Consider the following 24230-nt stretch of genomic DNA (forward strand, 5'->3'; position numbering starts at 1 on the left):
TTTTTTGCATAAGCAGAAGACCTGAAATTTATTTTTCATGCGTCTTATAAATCCACAAATTCATTTTTATAGTGGACTTTGACGCAACATGCAGACGATTCTTCATCCCACCACCATTCTAGCATGAATCTGTATACACATGAACAATATACGTCCGTGGTATACGCATCTGTGATTTTAGTCACATGACTGCCAAGTCTCATTCGTAGCACAGACTTCCCGTTTTTCATAATTTTAGTCTTGACTATTAAAAAAATGCATAGCAAGTGTTCTTTTCAGAACTGGCTGAAGGAAAAAATATAAAGACTGGTTGATAAAAGACTTTAAAGATAAACATTTGTGCACAATGTGCTGCATGCAAAATAACTTCGAACCTTTCCCCAGTTCTTTCTCTCTGTGTGTTTGTGAGAGATAAACTGGCTTTGGTATTACAACAAAGGATCCCTTTTAATTATTATTACTTACATTTCTAGGAAACTTGAAACATTAACAGCATATGTTATTGCGTTAAATAGACTTTTGAAGTTATCTTAATATGGCAGACAGGCATCAAAATTAACTTTTTGATTGTTTATTATTAGAATTGTGCTATTTCAGAAAATAGAGATGACCAAAAGTTCATTCTTAAATAATACCACTTTCTGACCACATAAGAAAAACTTAAAAATTGGTGACTATCATTAGCAACTTAACACCCCACCCCTACCTGACTGACATTTGCGGATGTAACAGTCAGGAGACAGGTTCCAAAATGTTCTGCATTTCTATCTATCCCACAAAATCCAAGCAAAACATTTCTGAAGTAATGTGTGGGTATGGTTGGTACATTCCCTCCTAAAGACCTAACTTGTAAGACTAACCCCTAATACAAACCCAGAACTAAAGTACACGTAACCCTATCCCAAATCCAAACCACAAAAATTAAAATCGGTCTAGTTTCCATTTTGTGTGATGCAGATACATATACATGTGCACATACAGACGTACACATGCGCACGCACACACACATATTAAAAACATGGCAGTTTTTAGTAGTATGGTCCTCATACTTTATTGTCAGCCTCAACACTCAGGAAAAAAGTCCATCCAAGACAAAGAAAACTAATCTTATCCAAAGCAAGATGTCTCCAAAACTAAATTCAAAATTTCATAAAGCTATTTTGCCCTTAAATAAGTTGTAATATCTATACCTTTTCCTACAAATGCTTTGAACTTTACAAACAGCTTGAATAGATTCATTTCATTTTTCAAAGACTATATACCAAATGAAAAACTGTTAAAAAAACTCTGCAAAAATGGTTCCAAAAAAAGTATATAATATATATAATAACTACTAAAAATGTAACAAGATGCAGTTAATCTGCTGAACAGTTTTTTTCCCCCACATTTAGCATGAATTCTGTTTAAAAAAATGTTAACATTTACTAAGTGAATGCAATTGTTTTTGTTCAACGGTTTTTTTCTTAGATCCTTGTGAAACCAAAGTTCTAATGTCAACCTATTATTTTTTCGTTACATTTTTAAAACTAAATATATTGTATGTATACATGTATATGGATAGGTTTTTTAAAATATAGCTTTTTCATTCATGAAAAAAATTATATTGCATAGAAAAAAATGTATTGAAGTAATTTAAGAATTATTATGCTACCACTCCATTCCTTGAACTTTTTAAACACTGATGTGTCAGTAACTGAACTGAACATTCCTGATTGACGAGAAATTAGTCGGACTACAGCCTGTAGTCTTAAGTGAGCAAAACATGCATCATGCATTACAAATACTGCATTATGTGAACACAAAGATAAAAGATACAGATTTCTATTTGAAAAAAAAAAGTGGGGGCTAGTTGAGACGAGGACCACAAATATACACATCCTGAGACATAAAACATCTAGATTTTTTTAATGGTTAAACTTTAAAATTAGTACTGTAAGTAAAAATGTACTGTGGTTTTGCATATGAAGAATCTCTGTTTTGGTTTGTATAAGCTGTACTTTACATGGTGTTAAAGCCAAATCATATATAATATAAAAAAAATATGATCTACATTTTCCCAACCATATTTCTCTTGTAAACTCTCCTTCAAAAAAATGTATAATGCCAAGAACAAAAGCACATTTTTGGCTTTTAATGGCAATTATATTTTAAGCATGACGGAAGTATGTGCAGCAGCATTCTGACTGAACGCCAGACACAGAGGCCTGAGAATATCAGTATCAAAACAATAAGAACCAGACATAATGTCTCTAAATTGTCCTGTATATGACATCTCACATTCTATGCATTCACACTTAAAAATGAAACACAAGAGTCTAAACTGAGATGCTATTGACTATACTCCTCTTTCAGTTTGGTCAGGAGGGCATCGCAGGTTTTCTTAGCATCACCTAACAACATGGCAGTGTTCTCCTTGAAGAAAACAGGGTTGTCCACAGCAGCGTAACCCACACCTAGTGACCTCTTCATGATGATAACCTGCAATAACTCATTAGTGTTAATGCTTCCTCCTTACATTACTGAAGTGCATTATGACATTGATCATAATTAAATTCAGTCTCTCAGTAAGCATAATGATTTCCGTGATGGATGTAAAAGCAAAAGTGACATGCTCTTTAGCCTTCCTTACATGGTAATGGCATTCATGCAGGCAAGCATGCAAACACCGCCAAAGATGCCCACCCGCCCACACAGACATCTATACACGTACAAGCCGAAAAAAGCCTAACCTGTTCTGACAGCCAGACTCTCAAGACAGGCATGCCAGCAATTATAGAGTTAGGGTCTTCTTCAGCAGCAGAGTTGACTGTATCATTGGCACCAATGACCAGAGTGAGGTCAGTTTGAGGGAAGTCATCGTTGATCTCTTCCATCTCCAGAACAACATCATATGGGACACCTGCTTCTGCCAGTAATACATTCAGCTGACCAGGCATGCGACCTGCAAAACATGCATAATCGTACAGTGCCATGAGCACTGAGGGAATAAATAGCACTGCATGTGAATGCAAAGGACTGGTATAAAATAAGGTGTGTTACTTGTTTCTCCTTCAGTATTCCATATAAAATTTCAGTAAGCTCCTGGGTTTGTCATTTCTTACCTGCTACAGGGTGAATACCAAATCGAACGTTCTTTCCCTTTTTGCGAAGGATAGACACCATTTCTGCAATAGGATATTGGGCCTTTGCCACACAAAGACCATATCCTGGGACAATGATGATGTTGCGTGCATCCTCAATCAGTTTGACAGTGTCAGCAACATTGATCTCAGTGTGAGTGCCTGTGATTTCCATGGGTTTTCCTGTGCCAGTAGAGCTAGTGCCATAGCCACCAAGGATAACATTGGGGAGAGACCTGTTCATGGCCTAGACAAACGTAAAATATAAGATGACACACAAATGTACACACACATATATATATAAATAAGGACATGGGTTCTCTCAAAATCTCTAAAAACACATATACACACATTTTTTTACTAATGGAAGAAAACCCTTAAAACTGCAACTATGGTGGATAGCTAAAAACTCTAACTCCAAAAGAAATAAGGGAGAAAAAGGACCGTAGAAACTGTTAAAAGAAGATATGTTGAGGTCTGAATCACCATTTTGGATCTGTGATATGCCCATATCACTTAAGAAAAGTCTTGTGTTTTATTGAAAACTTACTGCAAATAGTTGCTGCTTATGTACTCAGAAAAGCAGTCATGACAAACATCAAGTATTCTATGGGAAAACTTCCTACCCATCTGACAAATGCTGTAAACAAATTTAAAAATAGAAACAAACACAGTGGGGCATACCTTGCACATGATATAGGACAAAATGGCACCAGAGGACCCGATGAGCGCTCCAACAATAGTCATCAGATTGTTGTCCAACATAAATCCTTCGGCACACAGAGCCCAGCCAGAGTAGCTGTTCAGCACGGTGATGACGACTGGCATATCAGCACCTATTTATGAGGGCCTCTTTCTTTATCATCAAGGCAAAGAATAGGGTTTAAAAAAAATGGAAAGAGAACAATCTTTTAATTAATAAAAATAAAAGAAACTGGCAAAAACTGACATTATAGCAAAAAAACAGCATTTAAAAAAATTTGAAAAAAAAATTTGATAAAACATAAAAAAACTATGTTTCCTTTGTCTGTTCAATTAATCTGGAACAAAACTCAGAATTTCTTTATACTAATGGTGATTCACAGAAGTTTGACATGTACAACAATTTTAATATAAAAAGACTTCTCACAATGAGGTGATTAAATTATGCATATATATTCAGCTGATCTATGAAGACTAGCATCTATTTTTATGAAAGCTTAGCCACTATATTACAGATGTCATAATTATGAGGGATGCATTCCAGTAAGATAGCATGTAATTAAAAAATTCATGTAAAGTGAAATCAGTTTTTAAATGGATGGGAAACAATGGCCATATCTCAACATCTCATATTTTTCTTTGGCATTAATACATTCTTCCCACATTAATACATGCTGGCTGTTGATTCACTGTTGTTGAAACACGCAAACACTTCTAAAGATGCTAATTCAAGTTTGTGTAATTTGAAAACATAATAAGTTCTAGTCAACAGTACCTCCTATTGCGGCTGTCAGTGTGACACCCATGATTGAAGACAAGGTGGAAGTAATTCCGAGCATACCAAGTCCAACACTTGGTGTGTTGTCATAAAGAAAGCAACCCATGGCACCGACATTTCCCAGCAGCATGCCCAAGTTGAGGGCATGGCGGCCAGGCAGAAGTAAGGGTTCAGACTTCAAAATTCCTGCAGCAAAAGAAAGATTGCATAGGAAATATGATTTTTTGCAAAATGATTGTCAATTTGAAAAATTTTGACAGAAATCCAAAAGTCAATCTTTTCTTTCCCTGAAGATCAGAAAGATGCAAATTTCCAGTGATTTCTCCCGAGGCATACTTACAAAAGCGCCATAAAACACCTCTCGCAGCAATTTCAGTAGTTTTAAAAATAATTAAAACCCTAGACAGCCTATTTTGATCTATATACTTTCATTTGTTTATAATAATCCTTCAGATGATTAATACTGGACATAGAAATTGCAAACTTATTTACAATGTAGTTTTAAAGAAAAAATAGCATATTTATGCAGTTTCAAAGTAGTTTAAAAAGTGCAAATGAGGTCCCACATAACAAAACAAAACAGTCCTTACCCTGCAGCTTGCCAAAGGCCACCAATGAGCCTGTGAAGGTGATGCCACCGATATATGTTCCAAGGAAAAGGAATGTTTTGATAATGTTTGCAGCAGGGTCTGTAGCAAAGTGAGGCTGCTCAAGGAAGAAGTTGGCAAAGCAAGTTAAAACAGCAGCAGCCCCCACCAGAGAGTGAAACAAGGCCACCATCTGTGGAAGATCTGTAACTTCCATACGCTTGGCCATCACTGTGCCAATGGTTCCTCCTAAAAGAAAAATCAATGATGAACATTACTAAAATGTTTTTGAGTCAGGCTTGCAACATACAAGAAACATGTGAGGAACAAATAAGAAAGCCACACTGACTTAATGAAAAAGAACATATATTGACTTTTACTCCAGTTTCCTTACTAATGATGCAATATTGAAACTTTGAAATGTTAAAACCTGAAAAAATCAAAAGAAAAAGAAAAAACTTTTTTAAACCCACCAAAATGTGCATCATGAGTTTTTCTACATGTTTAATAATATTCCTACTTTGATATTTATGAGGGTTTGTAATAAAATATTTCTGGTTTGCATTCAAGGATCATTTGGCAAATAAATGAATAATATAGAAACTAAGTTTACTTGAAATAAAGGAGTTAAAAAACCAAGCAAATACCCAGCGATCTCACATCAAAAGAAGATCAAGGAAAGAAGACAAGCAAAAAGACAGAAGAATGTCCATCTTCAAATGTTTTACATCCCCCATTTGGAGATCAATATACATATTAAACTTATCTGCAAACACAAATATCTTCCAAATGATATTTATGATTCCTTACCAAGACCCATGCAAGTTGCCATTTGGGCAAACAATTCAGGAGATGGTTTCAGCAGTCCAAGAGTTGCAGCAATTCCAGATGTAACTCCAATGATGCCAAGAAAATTTCCTGAATCACATGCAACAACCATTATATTTGCATTCATGTTTCTCTTCACACAAAAGTCTTCCGATCATTTTTCATGTTTACTTATTCCCCAATTCTTTATCAGCCTCTGGATACCAAGCAGACATGCACTAACCAATGCGGCAGGTTTTCTGTGATGAGAGGCCAGTCAATGCACCCACACAGCACAGCGATGCAGCAAGGTACGCCATCTGGTGGATGTCTGGGTAAGTGCCTGCCTGGGCACAATAGCCATAACCTGCCAGGAAGGCAGCACCAGGGATGGCATACAAGTAATTGTACTCTGGTGGGTCATCTGCAACATATATAACCAAGGTTAACATCCTTTAAAAAACTTTTTTCCTAAGACCAGTCAAATTCTTAACACTCTGTAATAACAGTGTTTAAGGAAAATTCAAGTCACGCATTGAAAACATGGATTCAACCACTTTCGGTATCTTAAGAATATTCACATTTCTTATCTAGTAGATATCTGTATATCTGCACATTTGTAAAATAAAAATTAAATTGAGAATAATGTGTTCTTTGACATCTTAAGTTTACTAACTTCTGTATTTCTTTTTTCTCCCCAAGAAGTCAACATATAACACAAATAAAACGTCTGATATTTAACTATTTGCTTCTTTTGTGTTCACTCTGTTGGCATTCTTTCTGCCACCAACCTGGGCGCTTGAACATGTCCAACATTCGCTGTGTGACAAGAAAACCACCACCGATGTTGATGGAAGAGATAAAAGCAGCAAGAGCCGCCAAGGTGTGAACAGTGTTGTCTGGGTAGTAGCTCCCACCCATCAGCAGCAGACCACCAACAGCAGTGATACCAGAGATGGCGTTGGTGACAGACATAAGGGGTGAGTGAAGTGCAGGTGTTACACCCCATACAGTGTGGTAGCCTGGGCAACAAAAATCCCATACAGCCAATCTGCATCACTGTCATCACCCTTAAGAATATTATTACAGAAAATTTGCTCAACATACAAAGAAATGTACAAAAAGTAATATTTTTAAAAGACACACACACACACAGATGCTTGCATACACAGGTCATCATTTGAGATTCACATGCACACACATATATGCGTATGAAAGCACAGAAACACAGCCCCACTTCCCCCCACCGCCACAGAGGGCAACAGAGTGTTCACATCATGACGTCAGTATTTCAGTAAATGGCTTCAAATACCAATTAAACTTACCCACAATGCCAGCAAGACCAAACACTGTCACCATTGATGCAAATGCTGGGTTAGGAGATGCCATTCCAAGACCTGAAAAAAAAAAAAAAACAAATAGGAGAAATTATTATCAAGAGTGTTTAATATTTGGAATAGTTTTTAATGAATTGAAAGCCTCTGTTAGCCATACTCCATTTCCTTCATCTATGACATACCTAAACAGGTGCTGAGCCCAGTTGTGTACAGGAAAGAATCTTTGAGTGTAATGTTGAAGTAGTTGGGTGGTGGTGGTGGTTCTTTTTTGGCTACTGCAGCAGCAGCTGATGGTGCCGGTGCACCAGGCTCCACTTTGGGTGGCGGTGGGGGCCACATCAGTTTCCCCTAGAAAAAAATCTCTCATAAATAAAGATAATATCTATATAACCATAGACTATTAATATCCTCCTCAAACTTCTTATTCTGCGTAAACTGCAAAAAAAAAAAAAAAAAAAGCACAGTGACGAGAAGTCAGTAATTCTAGTAATAATATTCCTAAATACAGAGCCTATAAAAATGAAATAAATAAAATAAGGGAAGCAGGAAATGAAGTGGATGTGTTTATGTGTGTGTGCACATAGGTACAGGTTTTCTTTCTAAACTGATGTAACAAATATTTTAAAATAATGGGTTATGTTTAACGATTATGATTTTAGAATTCTTTTTGATATTTAAATATCATCTCTAAAACTATACTTTTAACAAATTGTATCGCTGTGGCTAAATTTTATAATTTTGTTGTTGCAAAAACAAAACAGTAATTTTTTGAAAATTCTACTTTTTGGATGCACAAGGTGAAAAACCATGTCACACTCTTCTAGTAAGATTCATTTGCTAACATGCAAGAGCAAAGGAAAAATGACTTGCCTCATGAAGGATGATTGAGCCACGCACTACTTCATCTTCTAAGTTGATGTTGTAGTGATCTTTCTCACCTAAGAAAATGAATGTCAAACACTATGATATATATATATTTTTTATTCAGCCATAGCACAAAAACTGTTCACAATGCTTTATAGTTATGCATGCACTTCTGAGTGAGAGAGTATATGTGTGAGTGGACCTATATGGGCAGATTTTTTCCACATACATGCGTATATTAAATAAGTCAAATAAATGATGCATTATATGATGAATTCATAAGTAGATCATACCAAAGGAAAGGAGGAGTTTGGAAATGTTGTTGGCATACAACGTGGACGCTTGGGTTGGTAGGCGAGAGGGAAGATCTGTGTAGCCAATATGAACAACATCCTTATAAGTGTACAGTTCTCCTGGACGAGTGGTTTCAATGTTTCCTCCAGCCTCTGCAGCAAGATCTACGATGACAGAGCCAGGCTTCATGCTCTCAACCATAGCCTGCATATACATTTATCAATCAGTGTCAACAGCAAGAAAACAAAATTTACAGCATACCCCATTTAAAAATATGTTAAAAAAGCAACACATATTTATGCATATCATATCAAAATATTTTGTCATCCTTTTCACTTGTTTACTTGAATGCGGTACTATTTTGAAAGGGTTCGGCTTCCCTATGTGGTGTTATCTCCCTTTTACATTCAGTCAGGCATCCAATTTTCTATTTTCATTTGAAAATTTCTGGTGGTATTTTGATAAGTTTTAACATTAACACATTAACAGGTTGTGTACACACTTATCAAAATATCACCAGAAAATTTCAAATGAAAATAGAAAATTTGTTTACCTAGATAGTGTACAGTCTGAAAAAAAAGTTACAATTAAAAAAAAAATATTTCTTGCATTCTACATGGATAAGGTAAGATACTACCCTACCACAGACTGCACTCTTTGCACTATTTTTGATTCATACCCTAGCATATCTTCTATGCTGACTTGAGAGTGCTGAGAAATGACATTGTGTGGTCAGCACAGACTAAATTACTTGCCTTGCTGATAAGCTTTGGAGCTGGTTTCCCTGGGATAAGAGCTGTTGAAATAAGAATGTCAACTTCCTTGCATTGTTTGGCAAACAGTGCCATCTCTGCCTCAATGAACTCTTTTGACATTTCTTTAGCATAGCCTCCAGTGCCCTCTCCAGATTCCTGAACAGATATCACACATAAATTTTCTTCACTATCTCCCTATAAATATAAACCAGAAAGGGGAAAAAAAAGTTACAGCAACATCTATGCATATACCTCGGTACATAACAGGCAGACACTTCTGAAAGTGTCTGCAATTCTACAAAACAACAATTTAATTTTATTAATATTTAATAAGCTGGAAAAAATCATCTGATTACTAAAATCAACTTTGATCTGTTGCAGCTTTCTACAAATAATGAACTGACATCAACAAACACATCCAACCTTAACATCCAATTCCAGAAACTCAGCCCCAAAGGACTCCACTTGCTCCTTGACAGCAGCTCTTGTGTCGAAGGCTCTCACAATGGCACCCATATTCTTGGCAGTGCCTACAGCTGACAGACCTGCTACACCTCCACCAATGACCAGGACCTTTGCAGGTGGTACTTTTCCTGCTGCGGTGATCTGACCTGTAAGATTCCAAACAGTATTTCAATAAATGATATGAAAGGGCAGGAATCTGATATATCCCTAACAGCTTCCCAGTGGAGACGTCACTGCCTCTATTTGTCAACATGTCATGTGTGCACTGAGATGAATCATAATTATCTTTAAAAAAAAAATAAATTGATGCACATACTTACAGCTATTTCCTCATACACACTAGAGACCAAAAAAAAAAAAAAAAAACTGCATGTAAAAATTCAGTTTCTTTTATTTTTTTAACTTGAGGGTATGTTCTATGTTGACTAATGATACCATTAGCAAATTTAAAATATACATGCAGTAGCAATATTTTAAAAAGAAAATAATTGTAGCAGCTTTCACTGCTGAAGTGCACTTCACTTTAGATAGAGAATTTGGGGGGGGGGGGGGGAGTAAATAGAAAAGAAGTACAGTTATAAGTGCAACAGTATGGCATTTCTAGACAGCAAGATGAAGCACAATAAAGCATGCCTGCATTATGGCAAAGTCACATATTTTCAAAGGACAGAGCAGAAAGATAATAAACAACAAATTCTTATATCCCCTTTTAGCTAAGAAAAATTTCTTATAAGAAGGCTCCCCAAACTCCTTACCAGTGAAGAAGCGACCAAAGTTGTTTGCAGCTTCCACAACAGCCTTATAACCAGCAATGTTGGCCATAGAGGAAAGGGCATCAAACACTTGTGCACGACTGATGCGAGGAACACAGTCCATGGCATATACAGTCATTCTTTTTTGAGCCAATTTTTCAATTAGTTCTTTGTTCTGGGCAGGGTACAAGAAGCTAATCAATGTTCCATTCTCACGAAACTTCTCTACTTCTTCAAGCAACGGTCCACGCACTTTCAAGATTATGTCTGAGTTGAAGACATCTTTGACTTCCTGGAAATGAGAATCACAATTTTGATTTGGATGTTTTAAAGGTAACTGCTTCTATATCTGCTATTTTTTCTTTAAACAAGCAAAATATATATATATAATATACTTAACTGGCAAAATATATTGCTGCTCCACTGATAAACTCTGTAACCATGAGTATGCATACATATTCTGTCACAGATAGGCTCATTTTTCCTTCTTTTTTTCTTGTTTTAAAGATCTAGAAGCATGTCCACGTCACAATCTGTCTGCATCTTCTCATGTGTGCAGATTTTCGCAGAACCCAAATCTCATGTTTAATTCTATTTCATGCCCTTTTTTTTATTGCTTATGTTAGTTGCATTCTGAGCATCAAAAACTATATCAATGATACCTTCGAGGCGATTTCGATATGCAGTCAAACGTACATCTTTAATGCATATACTGAAAACAAAAGCTAAAGGTCATAGATTTTTAAACATACTGTTAAAACAGAAAACAGCTGACAGCAAAGTGTAATGGCCTATATTAGCAGATGGGAGGTGCGAGCAGGTCAAAAACATAAAAAAGAAGAGGGCACTGTTTGACATTTACATCAAACTACCTACAAAATAACTGCTTAATAACTAAAATGTAAAAATAATTTTAACCATCTTCTTCCAGTTTATTCTTAAGTTATTCATGTTAACATAAAATGAAAAATCCAAGAGCTTAAGCTTGATGTCACAGCAATCTTAAATGTATTTGTGCAACTTACTTTAATGGATGCCCCTGCTGCCTCATAATCTTGGTTAAGGAACTTGGCTTGTTCACCAGCTCTATTTTCTATATTCACTGTGAATCCTTTTTTCACCAAATTCTGTCAGAACAAAGTCAAGAATGCAGTGATATCACTGACATACAAAGGAAACCTCAGCTGCTTCAGGAGAAATATTACCTGAGGAGTGAGATCAAAGGATAGTGTAAAATTTTACAAGTGGAGTTACATCATCAAATATACCAGCAGTCGTAAATCATATAATTAAATTAAAAATTGGCAGTGTGATTCTGTCTTTATTTTCTGTATCAATGCTTGAAACATGTGGCAAAGAATTAAAAAAAATGGTTAATAGTAAAGGTAGTTCCATGATCTTTTGATCAATAGGAAAGGAATTGTAATTAACTATACTTTTTTAGGCCAGCCTTTTTTTTCTTTTTTTTTGAGGATGAAGCACATCTATCTTTTGCTACTTTTCTTTCCCACATGCTCTTAAATGTCAGGTAATCATTCAACAGCCAGCATGTGCTCACCTCCAACCTTGGATGCCAGTGCTCTACCCACATGGATATTTTCCATAATGACTAAAATTATGCAGGGCTTCTGCTTACACAAAAAATTGCGTACAGTATGCATTAAAAGTTCGGAGGACCCCTTCAATTTTTGTCAATGGGGTCCCATTCAAATTTGGGCGAAGAATAGGGACCCCTTAAAAATCTGAAGAAGGGGTCCCTGGGACCCCAAAGAATTTAGCCTTAGCAGCTAGAAGCCCTGATTATGTAATTTAATATAAAATGCATGAAAGAAAAATTTAGTTTAACTGCTTCATTTGGCACTAATATTTTGATTACCTGCACAGCTGCAGGTGATAAGGCAACTCGCCGTTCATTAAGATAAATTTCTTTTGGAACTCCAATAGACAGGTTCTTATAGGGAATTCCCTTGACCTGCGGCACCTCTTTCCCTGCCTTCTGGCAATACTGCTGCCCAGTAGTCTTGAGACTCCTGCTGCATTGCAGGGTGAGTTTAGAGACATGAGAACCAAAACTGTCGACTAATAGAGCTGCTGTCTGAAGTCGAAGCATGGTGGCTTCCTCAGAAAAATAAAGGCTGCCAGGGAGATAACTGTGGAAGAACCAAAGGACACAGGTCAATGTGCAAGATCAGATTAGTATAATATTGTGAAATAAAGAAAATCAACAAAAAGTCATTACAACTATTATGTTAGATCAATATTACAATTATATACACATACATTATATAAAATGCTATTTGATTTGATCTGAAAATGTAACTGACTTTTCTTAGACCTTATTTTAGTAACTGATTTTTCATGATGACATGAAACCAGCTTTACTACTTCAGCTCTTACAACATAAGCCATCACTTCCACAACTGCAAAACTTTTACTAGAAGTATTGTTAGGGGCAGGCTTTTGTGAACCTACACTTCTTTCATAGCCTGTTAAATGTCCCCTTCAGTCAGATCTTTTTGTTTTAAATGATCTACAAATTTTGGAAACCTTTCCAGAAGATTAATTAAAGATGTTAGGGATTTTTTTGTGCAAAAGTAGTATCAGTAGAAGGTATGTTCCATACCAGAACAACTATGTCAAGATGAATTTTCTTATAGTTTCATGAAAATGTTAAGTAAAAATCTAACCATTAGAATTTTTGATTCATGATTTCATTACAAAAACTTGTGATTATTAATTTTTTATTAATAAATGCATCTTTCCTTAGCTTGATGGCAATCAAATATATACCTGTAAAATGCTAAACATTGTTGTCTTGCAAATGAAAGGATGAGATAAAGGATGATGATGATGATGATGATGATGATGATGATGATGACAAAGTTTTTAACAAATCCTTTCCTGTTGTGATTTTTGGCATATTACAGCATGTTTGTTCTTGTGCATGGCAACTTTATACAAACTGAATGTAGGAGTTGTTACCACTTTTGAGATTGAGAATTACGCGAGTGTTGCGTTAAAAAATGCACGTAACAGATTGTACAGCCATATATATGTGTTCGCTGATAAGTCGGTTGGAACAATATTTCTGATTAATCATTTAAGTTAGCTACTGTAAATATGATGAGTGTGGCGTCGAGTGCAAAAAGGATGCCGCGAGTGACTCAAGGATCAGGCGCAGCAGTTCTACGGACAGCACAGGACTCGCACCCGTGTCCTCAAGTGACCGCACGAGGACACCTCTAACAGCTGTGTACACACAAACAACTTTTCATAAGACCATTTTACTTGGTAAAACCCTTGCACACTCAAAGCACTGGGCTTAATTTCGTTCAAGCACCTCCAACCTTGCATGATCTTGGGAAAGGGCATTGACTATGAAGGCTACTGTAAACTTCGTGAATGCCTTCCTCGCAGCTGAAAGACAACACAGTGCTTTTAGCACGAGCACTTCTTCCAAACACATTACTGCAAATCGACAGCAGGGTTTAAAAGCCACCCGACTGCCCATGAATTTTTAAGGGTTAAAGAAAATAAGAGCTAGACTATGATCACTTACGGCTATTTACGGTTGCATTTGTTGGTCTCCTGCAGGCCTTGTCTTGTGGCCCCTTGCACGCGTGGTCAAAAAGCCGGTAGGTAGGCTACGGCCACTATTTTCTGTTACAACCAATGAAATTACCGCATACGTGTCACATGGCTTCGTAGTAGGATCCGTAACATTATATAATAGGGGGGAAAGCCTTTGTGTAGAAGAAGTCACGCTATTAAAACTACCGTTAAAGATATCAATAAAGCATTTCTTGATTAGTATCGAACTAATGCTTCTTTATCTACGCTTTACATAGTTTCATGTAAGAATAGAGCCTTGTTCAGAAAGTTTCATACGGTCTTGAGCTCGCCCACCCTCACACCAAGTTTGTGAAGTAGAAACATCTGCACTTCACTTGACAGCTGCAGCAAGTGCGAGGAAACTATGGCAGGAACAGTCTCAACAGTCTCCAAGTTTGTCGCCAGGTTTGGCACCAACGTTCAGAATTTCCTAGCTCCTTCTGCCCTCCAGGCATCGCAACAAAGAAATTGTGAGTTGATCGCTTTACTGTAGAGATTTTATTATCGAGACAAACTGTGAATGGTAAAGGCATGCTGTCTGCCCTCAGAGAAGCATTCAGTTCTTACTGCCTCCAATTTCCTTGAAGGTCATAAAGAGAGAGATGGATTGTCCAGCATTATTATGGATAAAATTTATTACATTGTCATATGTGCTGCGTGTTTTTATTATTTTGTCATTGTCTCATAACATATGTAGTAAGGTCATGTCTTTGATCCCTATACCATTTTGTAGATACTATACAGAACACTGAAACCAACAATCTTGGGCAGGTAGCTAGTAATAGTAATATACATGTACACCTTGATAAAGCCGTGTTTGATTGACATTTACAGTAGGTATCCAGCTAGAACGATTTAAATTATTTCTATGTCTTATCTAAAGGTTGATTGATGGCCAATTAGAACTCTCTTGCAAGCACTGGTGAAAAAACCACATGAGTATACAACAAGAAAATAACCTGAAAAATTTTTCACCCAAATACTGACTTTGAGTGAATGGAATATTCTGAAGAGACAATTAAGCCAGACTTTACACATCATGGCTAATGACATTGAGCTTAAAAGGCCAGGGATGATTGATTTGTAGTTATATATAACAAATAATTATTAAGAAAGATGGACAAGAACCAGAAAAAAACATAGGAAAGTTCATTTGCTTAAGACTTCAAGCTGTTGTTGGACATAATTCTCTTGACTCTGAGGATGCTGTAGATAGTTTAGACAGACTTGTGTCACCTGCTCCTCATTTTGTGTAGCATTTATGACGTTCATGAAGTTACCTGTATGTTACAAGTGCTGACAACCCATCAGAAGTGTTCTACATTATCTGACATTTGTGCTGGTAGTAAAATATATAGCTGTATTCAAAAATATGACATCATGCTTATCACACTTCATTTTGCTTAGTCCCGTTTGTGTTGGTAGGGAGAGAGGTGTGTTGAAGTGGTTTCAAACAGGATCTGTTATATACAGCTGCCCATGCCAGATTTGTTGCAAAACTAATATTATCCAGCACTGACTTCATATGAAAAATCTAAGTTGAAAATAAATAGATTTAAAAACAGCATGACAAAAATACTTGACTGGTGGCATGTTGTTTCAAGGTTATGGTAAGGACAGATTTTCTGTACCTTAATGCAATGCAGGTATTAAGCTTGCCCTACCTTACCTGAGGTTTGACCTTAGAAGAAGCGTTGACCTACTGTGGCTAGAGAACTGTGTGTTTAGTGTTACAAATGTAATCAATCTTGCATTCACATAATTATTCAGCTTGTGCAGAGTCCATATGGTGCAGAAAAATAGAGAACCGTCACTGCTGGTTTAAACAGGTTTAAACAGGTTTTGGGAAAAGCAGTACAATGTTCTTTCACAATTTACTGGTCACTGAGTATCGTCACAAATGAAGAAGCAAAGTGCAAATTTTGATATAGAGAAAAGTTACATTATCACAGACTAATGTTTTTTTTTAAATCACATGTTCGTGTCTGTGCATGTATATGCACAACATTCCCCTACCTTACTGTTCATCTGCATATCTCAGCCAGTCTGCATTTTAAAACTTAGATGGTGACACAGGGGCTAAATGGCCTATCGCCAGGAGAGAGAACCAGAACTCCTGGGTTTTGTCTTGCCTCTGACATACCACAATCTGCATATGACACCTGTTTATAGGGCTGTTATTGATTTTCTCTGGGTACTTCAGTTACCTCCATACTGTGTATGTGTGTAGGTTCATTTCATGCTTACTCTACAAAATTTATGTACTTATGCGACTTTATGTATGTTCTAAAATTCTTTGAGCCTGGCTGGTGCTGGGGAAAGTTTTATAAATGCACTCTGTTATTATTATAAGTATAAAAACATTTGGTTACTGGTCCTTAACTCATGAAAAAAAAAATTAGGTCCCGATTGTGAGGACAGGAGTCCATAAAATTTGTAAGAGGGTACATCTGCTCTTGCATACAGGCGCTATTATAGTGCACACCCTGTACATAAGTCCAGTTAAGTGCTTTTCATCAATACATTGAGATCAGCTGGGTCTTGAACACTTCTTTCTGTGCATGTGGCAGCTGTTTTGCCTGATACAGCTTTAGATGGTGGCATAGCATTAAACATCAATTCCCCTTATCTTCCTTCACACACACACATATGTAGACAGTCTTATTGCACTCACTCAAGAACAATATCTAACGCTGCAGCTTGTTTCCAAAACAACTTTGAATTCAAACAGATAAGATTTAGATCATCCTAAAAACCAGTGTGCTTGTTTGTTAAGCATCTTGTACTTTTGGTGGAAAACATGACTTTGGATATCTCCTGTCCACAAATTTAAGATATTTTAAGATGATTATATCAAAACTCTGTGTGATCTGCAGATGCTAAAGCCAAGGGGAAAAGAATCAAAGTTGCTAACCCAGTGGTGGAGCTGGATGGTGATGAGATGACACGTATCATCTGGGAGAAGATCAAGGAAAGAGTAAGCCCAGGGCATGAAATACCTTTGCCTTGCTAATGATTCTAAAAATCAAACAAAAAAAAAAAGAACCCAAACTTAGTCCAACATGCAATACTAATGATACGACTTATTCCTGTACATCAATAATTTCTAACGCACAGTATGTCTCTGCTTATGCATTGATGTATTTAAGAGGCTGTAAACTGGAAGTAAGATAATTTAACAGAATATATATCTTAGATGTACACATAAGCTTTGAAACAAGAAACTAGCTATCTGTAAATATTTTCTGTCCTCATCAAATTGTTTTCTGCATTGATGCTTGAAGAAATAAAAATATTTGCTGCATAGCTTAGTATTACTGCTTGCAGCTGATTTTTCCCTATGTGGACGTAGACTGCAAATACTATGACCTTGGGCTTCCATACCGGGACCAGACAAATGATCAAGTGACCATTGATTCTGCAGAAGCCATCAAGAAGTACAACGTTGGCATAAAATGTGCCACTATTACTCCTGATGAGGAGCGTGTCAAAGGTACAGTTTGCAGGCAGTAATACAATTTGTAAAACAGGTGTGCATTGCTCATCTAGTAGACCTTCAAAATCAGTATGTCAGTAGGGGAAACTGGGAACCCAATTAAAAGAGAAATAATTTGATCTTTAGCATGCTTGAAAAGCAAGCATCAGGTGTGTATTCAGTTGCATTTTGAACTTTATATTTTAAAAATGGACTTTAATTACAGAGTTTAATCTGAAAAAGATGTGGCTGAGCCCAAATGGAACTATCCGTAACATCCTGGGCGGGACTGTATTCCGTGAACCAATTATCTGCAAAACCATTCCTCGCCTTGTGCCTGGCTGGACACAACCCATTGTCATAGGTCGTCATGCTCATGGTGACCAGGTGCATTCATCTTCTTATACTGGATGTGCAACCTCTTAGACTAACAATTTGAAGCACATTTTCCTTTTAAAGCTTCACACTCCAACTCTTGCACACCTGCAGTTAGCTCATTTGATATTGGATCCTTTATTACTTTTAATATATTTTGTCTTATGAAAATGTTTATTTAAAGAAAGCACAAGTGAAATAATCTTTTACAGACATTTTTTCTAGACTAAAAATGAATTATATTTGATTAGTCTTAGTTCCCTCTTCCATTTCAACAAATCTTTGTGTTCTTTCATCTAGTATAAAGCAACAGATGCAGTTTATCAAGGTCCCGGAACCTTGGAACTAGTCTTCACACCTGCATCTGGAGGTCAGCAGCAGAAGCTGCAGGTGTTCCAGTTCAAGTCTGGTGGCGGTGTAGGCATGGCCATGTACAACACTGATGAGGTGAGTAGGCAATGTGGTGTCAACAATTTGAATTAAGCTGAGCAAGTAAATTTTTCTTCTCCTAATTTTAACATTTAAATTGTGATTTGCAGCTGGTATTTCATGTAATAAGCACAAGCAACACTTATGCTATCTCATATGAAAATTATTAAACAATAAGCCTAACCAGCCACTCAAGTGAAGTCATGATGAATTCAGAACTGCATCAGCGCTATTGCTCAGGAAATGCTAGTAGAGTAATAGGCTGGCTTCAGACTAGAGAGGAGACAGTTGAACAGATTTTTAAGTTGCATCCTGGTAGAGAACCATTTTCAGCATCAGCAGGACCTCTCTCACAACTTAAAAAGGCTTTTGACAGTGTGGCATGCGTGACTATGGTATGTGATGCAAAAATTAAAGATCAAAGAAGGTCTTGTCCAAGTCATTGAAGTCTGTATAACCTCAACTGCTGGATAACCAAGTGGGAACTTGCTTTCACATGACAGTAGGCATCCGCCAAGAGTGCCCACTATTGCCTGTGCTATTCAATATTTTTCTGGAGAACATCTTGCTTTAAATCCTTTATGACCAACACAATTTCATTTCCATCAGTAAAAGGCAGGACCTGCTTACTATCACCCAAGAAGATTGGTGGGCCTTGTCAGCTGCCTCATCTATACCCGTGTTCCTCCAGTGACCGGCACCAGTCAAGGGGCGAATGAATGAATGATATGAAAGTCATAAAGTTACAAATGGACAAAGAGACAATATCTACATGATCTTCAAATGGTTTAATGTTTCTTTTCTTTAGTCTATCACAGGGTTTGCCCATGCCAGCTTCCAGTATGCTTTAATGAAGAACTGGCCTCTTTATATGAGCACAAAGAACACCATTCTCAAGCGGTATGACGGCCGCTTTAAAGATATTTTCCAGGAGATCTATGACAAGTAAGTTCGTCTCATGATACTGCTTCTGTTAAAGAGGATTTGTCAAATTGGTAACAGATAGAGCCATGTAAACTGTTGTGAATTAAAATGTCTTCTATGTTTGCAGACAGTACAAGCCTCAGTTTGAGAAGCAAGGTATATGGTACGAACACCGTCTCATTGATGACATGGTTGCACAGGCACTAAAATCATCTGGTGGCTTTGTGTGGGCTTGCAAGAACTATGATGGAGATGTGCAGTCTGATATTGTTGCTCAAGGTACTGTACGAATAATTCTTAATTATCTTACATTTGTTAGTAATATCTTTGTATGAATGTGTGGAAGATCTTTTCTTCTAGTGTGTGTGTGTACCTTCATGTGAGGCGATCATTTTTGTTTTGCTTACACTTTCTTTCTTATAGATGTTAATGTGCATTTCAAAGAGCTGTGGGTGCAGACTTAAGTAAACTTGTTGAAATTTTTTAGAGTTCTAAAGAAATCGGAATATTTGCTAATAGCATGTATTTGGAATTATGTTTGTGCATTTTGTGTTTAGGCTATGGTTCCTTAGGCCTTATGACTAGTGTGCTGGTATGTCCTGATGGCAAAACCATTGAAGCAGAAGCTGCTCATGGGACTGTGACACGTCACTACAGAGAACATCAGAAGGTATTTTGAATTTTCAGAACTTACCTGCAAATTAAAAATTAGAATCAGTTTGCCTTAAAGTGGATGTAGCCTCTATGAGCTGTCCATTACTGGGGAGTGAGGTATTATAGACTGCATCTATGTCAGGGCCAACTCTCTCATTGTGATGCTGTCTTTCCTTCCCTAAACCCCTAAGAGGTCAGGTTTGTATTTAGGGATTAGTGTGCTAACCTCTGGCCATCTGGCCTGGGACGGCAGGGATTTGACCACTGGGTTCTTTGCTCCCCTGTTGCTGTTGGGGCATTAGAATCTTCCTTGAATGATTCATGAGGTTATAAATTTTTACTAAGAATGAAACATGCACCCCTTCCATCCTTCCAGTAGCAACACACACATAACTATAAAATATTTTTTGCTGATTATTGTTTTAACAAGGTATATAAAAACCTGTTTTCAGGGGAAGCCTACCAGTACCAATCCCATTGCTAGTATATATGCATGGACGCGGGGTCTCGAGCACCGAGGCAAGCTAGACGGCAACAATGAATTGCAGAGGTTTGTCTTCTCCCCTTTTCTGTCAGCACTGAAGATAAATTTAATACCCAAGTGGTGTTTTGTATTGTGTTGGATATTTTTATTGTTGGGGCTAGTGCAAGAGATGTGCTATGGTGTGCTCATGCAAGTTTAAGTACTAGGAGACCTGTATAAGTAAAGTTCACGCCATTGCCTATGCTCAGTTAAGTTGGAAAGTTGAAATTATTTTATATTAAAAAGATTGAAAGGTAGCTGATTGAATGCTTAACCAAACACATGAATTTGCCAGCAAAGTTCCACTTCTAGCTATAGCTTTTGGTGCTTATGGCTATTAGTGGCTTGACTGATTAAAGTCATAAATTGAATAAACATTGTTTTATTTTGTTTCTAGTTATTTTAAATATTACTTTTTATTAATGATACAGATTTGCACAGCTGATGGAAAAGGCATGTGTTGACTGTGTGGACAGTGGCAAGATGACCAAGGATCTTGCTGGTTGCATATATGGTCTCAAAAAGTAAGAATCCCCATTTGTACAGTGGGTAGAAAATCATGGTGATTATAAACTACAGGTTTACAAAAACTTTTTCCAAGTAAATCAAAAGTTTAGATGCTGTAATTTATAATTAATCTTTTGAAATTCAAAGTGCTTTATTTTTAGAATAAAGCATCTGAAGCATTCAAGCACACATGCAAATAAAAGGAAACAGTCACACAAATGCTTTTGTACGATATTCTTAATATATTGTATGTCAGAAAGATGAAAGATTTAGAAGATTTTCATAGGATCAAACTCCAGGAATTTCTTTTCAGCCATTCATAAATATACATTTCTGTCCATAGTGTGAAGCCTGAGCACTTCTTGTTTACTATGGACTTCCTGGATGCTATAGGAGAAGAGTTTGAACGAAAATGGGTTGCATAATTCTGCCTACGAGTAGGTCATCCAAATTCCACTACTAAACTCATGGACAGTTCGTGTCGTCACCCAGAAGTCAGCCGCCGAACACCTTTGTCATCTGTTCTTTGTTCTTGAGCAGTGATGAAAGTTCTTTTACTTTCCAAGTCACCATCAAACAGTCATATTTTGATTAGGCAGCAAGGAGTCAGAGCAATAGATGCTTTATTGTGATTTAAATATAGTTGTTCTTTTAGTGCCTGTTCAAGAGACAGGTCTCTGGCATAAGACTAGTTGTTTTCATCTTTTAGTAGTATTTTTTGGAATGTTTCCATTGTATACCTTAGACCCTCTTACAGTACCAAAGTTGACAAAAGGAACTATAGATTGCTTGGAGAAATTTGGGTGTGGAGGTGTGTGTGAAAAACGGATTTCTTTACCTCCAAGTAAATATTGCATACACAGGCATGATTATGTCTTGTGGCAAGCATTACAACCATTTTAAGAGTACAAGTAACAGCATTTCTGTAATTGTGAAAGGAAAGAAAATTTAAAACCCAAAGAAACAAATGTAGCCCATAAGAAAGAAAGGGGGAAAAATAACCAAAGCTGTGCAATGTAGGCTTTAAGGTCTCTTTGCATTATCAATAAAGGCAAAATTTTGAAAGATTGCCTCTATAGACTTGTTTAGGCATTAAATGCCCATAGAATAAATACTGCTGGGGCTTTTGCTCAGCTGCCAAAGAAATGCACTTGATTTTAATAGCTTATTTTATGCATTGTGTTCTTTTTAAATTGCCTTTTGAGTATAAGCACTTAATTTAGATATTTAAAAAAAATCTTTAATCTGGATGTTTTTTAAAGTTGAAAATCATTCATACTTTTATTTCTGAAAATTCTAAGAGTACGTGTGGGGTACTGTGGCATAAAAAGGAACTATTTATTCAGGATCAGGGCACTTGGCATAATCAATGCATGTTTTATAATGCATTTTAGAATAATAAAACATTTTTGTTCAGAATCTTCTTTTTTGTACACGCGGATAGAGAAATTTATCTACTTTTAGTCTTGAGTTTCGCCACTTGTTTATTTTTATTCCTCCTCTTGGTAGTGTTTTGCAGAGGTCTGTATATTTTTCTTGTCTGTTTCAAACAACACTCTTTAGATGACTATTCAGCTTTAATATATTGTTTTTTGTCATAATTTATATCTTATTGAAGGTCTGCCTACATTACCATTTAATGATCCAGCAGTTGTTCGATGTTACAGATGATGAGGTACGCTAATGAAATTTGAAGACTGTCACTTGCAGGCTGACTATTTTGTGTGTGCTGATGTTATCTTGTTGTGGAAGGAGTATGAATTAAAATGAGTTTGTTTGCTCACTGTATTTTGTGCATGTATTTTGTGGTTTGCATTGCAGAGTAATAATAGTAATCACATTTATATGGGTTGGCAGCATTGAATAAAATAAAAGTGTAAGCAGGCAAGTCAAAACATAAATTTAGGATATTTCTTTCTGTATTCTTATTTGTTATTTTTAACTTTTGACATTGTTTTTATTTCCCAGAGAATGAGTCTCTGTGAATATATTAATCTTGGTTAATAATTAAACCTCAGGGAACCCATAATTTCTGATCCATTTGTAGATACCAGATTAGACCATGGTATCTTTAAGTATGGATCCTGAATGTAGGAGGAGTAGATAAGCAGTTTAGCTGGGAACTTTAGGACATTTAATCAAGTCGGTCAACAAAACTGCACGCATCCACAACGGTGAATGGTCTGCAGAGAAACACATCTACATAAATAATAGTCGCTATAATATCTGAGCAAATGTTTTCAATATTTTGTTTTCTTTCACTTTCGTTTTTTCCAAAACATTTTCATGTTGAATTGATCAACTACCTATTGGCGCAAGCAAATTCTGTCATCTAGATTCTTTAGGTTGCACCACATTTAATCAGTGTCATATATTTGTTATAACGCGACCACATTGCAACAACTCACATCTACTGTGTGATGTAAGGCAGGTGTCATGTATAAACAGGTAAACACTACAATGTTTCATAAAAGCCATACATGGGTATTACTAATGCACGTTAGCAAGTACTCCGCCTGCACTTAAAACTGTTTATACGCGAACGGGATAAATAAGTTGTTTCTTTTTGAAAATTACGAAATCACGAGTTGAGGATGAGAAAACTGCGACCGATTTTAAAAATGAGGTCAGGATAACGCCTGTGACCTACGAGCTGTTTTTCTTGGTGAGATATATGCAGTGGCGTAGGAAGATGTTCGGCGTTGGGGGGGCAAACTCCCTGCTGACAGTGAACGGCGTTCGCACTCGCACATTTCGTAAAAAAGGATGGGGGGGGGGGGGTACTGCACGCACGCACGATCTGATCGTCTGAGGTGTTAGAGCCTCCACTTGCCTCAGGGCCCGCTTTTGTGACGGTGATGACCGTCTCCTCTCTACGTTCCCCTACCTTTCTTCAGTTCTTTGCTCTTTGTGAGGAATTACGTCTCAAATATTGGGGGGGCAAAAGGATATTCCTGCCCCCCCTGTATTTTCCTTGGGGGGCGGCTGCCCCCGCTGCCCCCCTGGTTCCTACGCCACTGATATGAGTACACAGTGGTCAGTTTGTACAAAAAAACTGACAACGCGCAGGAAGCAGAACGATGTAAGAAGATGTAAGGATGATGGGTGGGTTAAGAAACGGACATAGTCATAATATATGGACAGTCCCATGGCTTTTATGTTCTCTGGATGACAAATCGTTCTGCGTAAATGACGCATGCCAAGCGAAATTGGACAAACGGCACAAATTAAAGAAGTATAAAATATAAATGTAGATATAAGTAACCTTTCC

At 36.9% G+C, this 24230-nt stretch overlaps 2 protein-coding genes across 2 annotated transcripts; one reads left to right on the forward strand and one right to left on the reverse strand.

The window, feature by feature from the left end:
* Positions 1–1025: 1025 nt before the first annotated feature.
* Positions 1026–14156, reverse strand: LOC112561230 (NAD(P) transhydrogenase, mitochondrial-like). The gene is made up of 19 exons (XM_025233575.1): positions 14020–14156; positions 12337–12610; positions 11486–11587; positions 10464–10752; positions 9667–9854; positions 9244–9399; positions 8488–8692; positions 8201–8268; positions 7513–7678; positions 7319–7390; positions 6785–7015; positions 6238–6417; positions 5997–6104; positions 5190–5435; positions 4597–4785; positions 3804–3955; positions 3102–3366; positions 2730–2941; positions 1026–2478 (listed from the first exon to the last, which is right to left on the reverse strand). Exons 2-19 carry the CDS (start codon positions 12568–12570, stop codon positions 2329–2331), a joined length of 3213 nt encoding a protein of 1070 aa, XP_025089360.1. The 5' UTR covers positions 12571–12610; positions 14020–14156; the 3' UTR covers positions 1026–2328.
* Positions 14157–14272: 116 nt separating this feature from the next.
* LOC112561231 (isocitrate dehydrogenase [NADP], mitochondrial-like) lies at positions 14273–22743 on the forward strand. The gene is made up of 11 exons (XM_025233576.1): positions 14273–14542; positions 16949–17049; positions 17400–17565; positions 17774–17934; positions 18223–18369; positions 19160–19296; positions 19403–19554; positions 19833–19945; positions 20382–20479; positions 20884–20976; positions 21303–22743. The coding sequence occupies exons 1-11, from the start codon at positions 14437–14439 to the stop codon at positions 21382–21384; spliced, it is 1356 nt and encodes a 451-aa protein (XP_025089361.1). The 5' UTR covers positions 14273–14436; the 3' UTR covers positions 21385–22743.
* The last annotated feature ends 1487 nt before the right edge of the window (positions 22744–24230 follow it).

The sequence above is a fragment of the Pomacea canaliculata genome, linkage group LG4 (assembly GCF_003073045.1).
Source record: "Pomacea canaliculata isolate SZHN2017 linkage group LG4, ASM307304v1, whole genome shotgun sequence".
In the NCBI taxonomy this organism is placed as follows: domain Eukaryota; kingdom Metazoa; phylum Mollusca; class Gastropoda; order Architaenioglossa; family Ampullariidae; genus Pomacea; species Pomacea canaliculata.